The sequence below is a fragment of the Elgaria multicarinata genome, chromosome 2 (assembly GCF_023053635.1).
Source record: "Elgaria multicarinata webbii isolate HBS135686 ecotype San Diego chromosome 2, rElgMul1.1.pri, whole genome shotgun sequence".
NCBI classification, from domain to species: Eukaryota; Metazoa; Chordata; class Lepidosauria; order Squamata; family Anguidae; genus Elgaria; species Elgaria multicarinata.
The window spans coordinates 126,099,897-126,106,037 of record NC_086172.1 but is presented as its reverse complement, the minus strand read 5'-3'; the positions used below and the strand labels follow the sequence as shown (position 1 = coordinate 126,106,037).

At 52.5% G+C, this 6,141-nt stretch overlaps 1 protein-coding gene across 1 annotated transcript; it reads left to right on the top strand.

The window, feature by feature from the left end:
* The first annotated feature begins 4,782 nt into the window (after nt 1-4,782).
* LOC134393761 (disintegrin and metalloproteinase domain-containing protein 21-like) lies at nt 4,783-6,141 on the top strand. The gene is made up of 2 exons (XM_063118852.1): nt 4,783-5,390; nt 6,095-6,141. The coding sequence occupies exons 1-2, from the start codon at nt 4,792-4,794 to the stop codon at nt 6,099-6,101; spliced, it is 606 nt and encodes a 201-aa protein (XP_062974922.1). The 5' UTR covers nt 4,783-4,791; the 3' UTR covers nt 6,102-6,141.

The following is a 6,141-nucleotide window of genomic DNA, read 5'->3' as shown; positions in this document are numbered from 1 at the left end:
ATAACCCCCATGGCCAGCATTTCCTCGATCTCCCTATTCACTATCTCTAACTGCCTGCCATTCAGCCGATGTGGGGGGAACTGGATCGGTGGGTGGTTCCCCGTGTCGATAGAATACGTCACCAGGGACGTTCATCCCGGTAGCCCCAAAAATAATCCCCCAAACTTCTTCAAGCACTGCCTTAGCTGTTCCTGTCGCTGGGGTCCCAACTCCTCCGGTATCTGGATGTCCGCCAGCCCCTCCTTCCCCTGATAGCTAGCCAAGACGTCCATCCCAGCTTCTCCATCTGTCGGGTCCCCCTTTTCCACCTGGCACACTCGCATAGCTCGCTCCTGGAACGGCTTCATCATGTTCACATGAAATACTTTCGAGCGGCGATGGGTAGTGGGAACCCTCAACAAATAATTAACCTCATTTAATTTTTTCTCCACCACCAGGGGCCCTTCCCACTGAACCGCCAACTTCTCTGGCTTCAGCGGCTTCAAGACTAACACCTTGTCCCCTTCCTGAAACACCCGCTGCCGCGCTTTCCTGTCATACCACCCCTTCTGGGTTTGTTGAGCCTGGGCTAGGTTCTCCTGGGCAGCCTCCCCCACTTCCTGCAGCAAATTCTGCAAGTTTTGCATGTAGGCTACCACCAAAACAGGAGTGGGTCTGCTCCGAACTTCCCACCCCTCCCTCAACAGCTTCAGTGGGCCCCTCAGCTCCCGCCCGAACACCAGCTCATTTGCCAAAAACCCCAAACTGTCACTTTTAGCGTCTCGGGACACAAAAAGGAGATAGGGCAGAGCCTGATCCCAATTCGCGGTGTGTTTAACAGCGTAGGCTTTCAACATTCTTCCCAAGGTTTGATTAAAGCGCTCTACCAGCCCATTGCCTTCATGATGATAAGCCACGGAAGTGCATTGTTGCACTCCGGTTAGCTTCCATAGCTCCTTCAGTAACTGGGACATAAACCCCCCTCCCAGATCATGTACTAGTACCTTGGGGACCCCCAACCGGGTAAAAATAGTCATCATCGCTTTGGCTAGCTGTGGGGCGGAGATAGTGGCCAGAGGCACCGCTTCCACAAATCAGGTGGCATAATCGACCAGGGTTAGGATCTACTTCTTCCCCGACCAGGTGGCCGGGCTGAAAGGTCCCAATATATCCACCCCCATCTTCTCGAACGGTACTTCTGTAATGGGCGAAGGGTGTAGCGGCGCCTTGGGGTGATCCCGGGGAAACCCTACTCGCTGGCAGGTATCACACGTGGAACAAAAGTCCCGTACTTCTTGGGCTACCCCTGGCCAATAAAAGTCTCGGCTCACCCGCTCTAGGGTTCGGCGGATTCCCAGGTGCCCCCCCATAATAACTCATGGGCTGCTTCCAATACTTTCCCCGGCGACCCCTGAGGCACCACCAGTTGTTTCCTCTCCACCCCTCCTCCCCCTTTGGGCGAGAACAAGTGGTATAGCAACCCCCTTTCCCAGGTGAACACCGCCGTCCCCATCTTCCCCCACCCTTCGGCCGGACTAACCGCTGCCTCCTGACACCCTTGTAGGGTAGGGTCCTGCTGAAGATCTTGGCGAAACTCCGGGGAGTCCAGGCTTTCCGGCCCCGGGTCTTCCTCTTCCCCGTTGACTTCGGGTGATACATTTAAAGATGCTTCCCCCAGTTCACTCCCTGAGTCCTCCCTCCGCTTAGCGGCTTCCCCCCGAGTAACCACGGCCAATTGTGTAACTTTAAAGCATAAGTCGTTTCCCAGGAGGAAAGCTGGCCCTTCAGTATGCGTAAGTATAACCAGCTCTCCCTTCCACCCCCGGTACTCAATCTTTACTCGGGCCAGCGGCGCCTCAAATGGAGGTGCCCCGTAGGGAGTTACTGTCACAGTTCGGCCCGAAAGTTTTTGTTCCGGCTTGAGCAGGGCCACATGTACGCTGCTCAGATCCGCGCTGGTATCTCTTGGAGCCCGCACCTGTCTCCCATCGACCACCACACACTCACAGAATTTCTTCCGACTCCACTGGAGCTGCGCCGGGGTCACCAACCACATAGCAATGGCCAACGAGGAACCAGACTGCTCTGGGCCTGCCGCCGCCTTCGCCACTCTGACCGGTTCGGTGCTCATGTACTCCCACTCCAGGTCAGCCACTTCTCCCTCGCTGTCGTCGCTCCAATTCGACAACAGGGAGGCTGGTGCCGGCGGAGCCGCCGCCACACGCACCACCAGTCGGGGAGCCGGGCCACCGCTCGCCCCCGCCTGCTTTGCCGCCAACTTAGGACATTCCCTCTCCTTGCAGTAAAAGCATGCCCCGCTCACTTGGGATCCGGCCGCCGCTGCCTGGGGGGTGCTCCCTTTCCCACTGTGTTCCTTTCCGGGCCAGGCCGCCTTCTTCTCTGCGGGTGTTCCACTGGGACGCCGCTCGGGGACTTTCTCCACCACCCAGGGGGTTCCCCCAGCTCCTTTCCTCTCAAACACCTGCAGGCGGTCCGCCATTTTGGCCGCTTCCATCGGCGTTTTGGGGTTCTTTTCCCCCACCCAGGCATCGTACTTTTCGGGGAACTGTCGGTAGAGCTGCTCTTTGGCCATCAGATCTTTAGCCGCCTTGAGGTCCCGGACCCCCTCTGCCTCCAGCCAGGCCTCCATTGCCGTCGTCATTCAGGTGGTGAATGCCACGAAGGTTTCCTTCGGGTTCCTGGTGAGCTGCCGAAACTTTTGGCGACAATGCTCCGCCGTAAGAGCGTACTGCTCCTTGGCCACTGACTTGAAAAGCCCATAGTCGTGCCGCAGCTCCCGCAGAATGGTGGCTATCATCTCCCTCAGTGTCCCGGCGACCTGTGGGCGCAATAGGCTCATCTTCTGGGCTGCTGGAACCCCCAACTCGTCGCAGGTATCTTCGAAGAGTGCCAGAAAAGCCCCTACATCGTCACCCTCATGATACACTGGGAACGCCCGTCGGTCAAACCGCTGCCTGGCCGCTCCCGCCGGAGACTGCCCTCGGGACTCCTCTCTCTCCATTTCCACCACCTTCAGGTGGCGGGCCATCAGCTCCAGGCATTCGGCATACATTCGCTGCATCTTCCCATCGTTGTTCTCCACCTCCGCCTTCCTGCCTGAGCGCTCCTTGCCCGCCATCCCCTGTGGCTGACCGATCTCCTGCGGTTGAGGGACCTGAATGCTCGGGCCGTTTCCGTCCATTATCCCCTGAGAGAAGGAGATTTTTGGCCGGACGTCATACCACGTCCCCTCCTGCACTTCGCCTGGCGTCCAGAGCTGCGCAGAGTGTCGCCTCCGGGTCTTCTCCATGGAGCTAGGCAGCCCCTCCACCACCCATTGCAGGGTGGCTGGAATGGACTCCCCTTCCGCCCCTTCCTGAGAAGTCGCCCCCAGCAACTCCCAACCTGAAGCTACTGCTCCACGGTCCTGAGCCATCATCGGCTGTCTGCTCAACCTTGCTCACCCTGGGTTCAAACCCATGCCTCGGCGCTATCCCCATTTTCCTACCAGTGTCCTATCCCTCCAGATCCGTGTTGAATCCCACCGCTACCCACCATGTAAAGGAAGAACGCCCAGCAAGCCGCTGGCTTCAGACTGGATTTAGCACGGACCCTTGGTTTGGACACACAAAGCTCACACAGAATGAGGTTTAAGACCATTTATTCAGGATAAGGGTAGGAAATACATGGGATTCAACAGAATAAAAATAAAACATGCATACAGTACCAGAACCCAGAATAAGCAAGCTAAAAACTAAAACTACAGATCATACGTCACCCAGACCAGACTCAGCCGAACCTCCCTGTTCTTTTCACAGGGTTTCTTTATACTACTTTTCTACTCCATTTTCCCCCTCCCTTCGGCTTTGATGCAAGGAATTACTTCACACTTCAACCCGGGATGGCTAATCACTCAAGGCCACAAGACAGTTACAATTGGATGGCTCCATCTTCTCCCCCTCACGCAGCTGGTCTGGATCTTATCTCCCTCCTATAGAACCATAAAAAACCATAAAATTCATGCATTAAAAAACATGCCAGTCCCAAAATCCGCTTAACCCTTACAGGCATCACCATGGCTATCCAGCAACAGGTGTAGTTGGTGCATCCACAAAAGTTGGTAATGGGCACTCAGGGCCACTGAGCTCTTCTGGGTCTCCAGTGGCAGGGATAAATCCACAAGAATCCCCAAACTTCGTACCTGCCCCTTCAGAGGAAATGCAACCCTACCCTGAACAGGCAGGCAGCTCAATTCCTGGATTTGGGAACAGCTCCAGCTTAGCCGATACTGCTGCATCTTGCATTCCATCATCATCTGGGCAGCACAGGAGGCTACTACTGTCCATGTGTCGTGTCTTCATCTTCTTAGAGATAGTATGAAAAGTACATATCCTTCCAGTATATCAAGTATCAAATCCTCAGGAGATGGTGGCACACCCCTTCAATTACTGTGATGTCAGATTCCTTGATTATCTTTCATTTCCCTGATCCTTGGCCCTCAAGTTCATGGCACATGTAACTCTTCTTCCTGTAGCCCTTCCAGAAACCACCCTTCAGCCATCTTTTCCTTCCTATCCATCTGCTGCCATTCCTTCCTCATTCTATTCCATCCTTGATCCTCCAAGCTCCACCCCATTCTAAAGATAACTGTATTGACTGTTGTTATGGAGACAACCTTCATTCTTTATCTCAGTGAAGCCCCCTTCCAAACCTCCTTCAGGCCTAGCTGGAACCAGCTGCTTCAGGGGGCTTTGCTGTCCCAGATAAGGAGACTGTGTGGGGTGCTCTGGTAGATGCCTTCTATGAGAGGAAATGGAGAACATTTCTACCAGGCTGCTGCTGCTCATCTTATGGAATGTCATGAATGAAACTGCAGGTCAGATACCACCTCAGGGGTTTAGGTATGCCTCTTATGAAGTGACCATCCCAAGGAAACTGACCCCCAGGTATGGACAACAGGAGCCTCATCATGTCAACTATCTGGTACACGTTGAGGGGAAAAGCCACATGGTGCACCTCAGGCAGAAGAAGGGATTCATCCCTAAACACTTCCCTGTCTTCACCTATAATATAGAGGGGGAACTCCAGGTGGACTACCCATTTATCAGGGATGACTGTTTCTACCTTGGTTCTGTAGAAGGAACGCCTTCCTCTTTGGTCACCCTCAGCACTTGCTCAGGGGGACTCAGGGGTCTGCTTCGATTAGAAAATGAGACCTATGAAATTGAACCTGTCCAGGCATCTCTTACGTTTCAACATGTGGTGTATCGGTTGGAAGAAAAGTCGGGCGCCGTCCGTCTGAGATGTGGGCTAACGGAGGAAGAGCAAAGTCTTCAAGACACCGTGATCCAGAAAACAGAGAATGTAGTGGACAGAAGGGCTTCCAGAAGAGACTGGTGGTCACATACCAGGTATGTCAAGGTGGCAGTTGTGGTAGAACATGAGCGATATGTGCAGTTTGGCAGAAATGAAACTTATACTGCTACACAAGTTCTGAATGTCATCCATACTGCAAGTTCATTTTATGAGCCACTTTCTCTTCAGATATCTGTGGTTGGTCTGGAGATCTGGTCAGCAAAGAACCTCATAGAAATCAATGACAGCATTGTGGTCACACTTAATTCTTTCTGTCATTGGAGGAAAATTTCATTACTTCCACGGCTAAACAATGATGCTGGTCACTTATTTATATATAAAACATTTGGAATTTCGCTTGGATATGCATACGTAGGAACAATTTGTCATAACGATTATGGAGCTGCTGTTGAATCATATGTGACTTCTAGTTTGTTCCTGTTTTCTAACACATTTGCCCATGAATTGGGACATTTGCTTGGAATGAGACATGACGTCAAATACTGTCATTGTGAGAAAAAAGACTGCATTATGGCTGCATTTCAAGAAAACACAGATAAGTTTAGCAATTGCAGTTACATGGATTATTATCCACATAGGAACACTCCTTGCTTGTTAATTCCACCAAAACCTAAGAAAATGTATAAATCGAAATTCTGTGGCAACAAAATAGTGGAAAAGGGTGAGCAATGTGACTGTGGTTCAAAAGCTGAGTGCGATTTGGATCTATGTTGCCTATCTAATTGTAAGTTGCGTCCAGGTGCTGATTGTAATATTGGAGAGTGTTGCCACCATTGTCATTATCGC

What these genes read in the sequence shown, in the direction of transcription:
- LOC134393761 (XM_063118852.1), top strand. Translation starts at nt 4,792, where the DNA reads ATGGAGAACATTTCTACCAGGCTGCTGCTGCTCATCTTATGGAATGTC.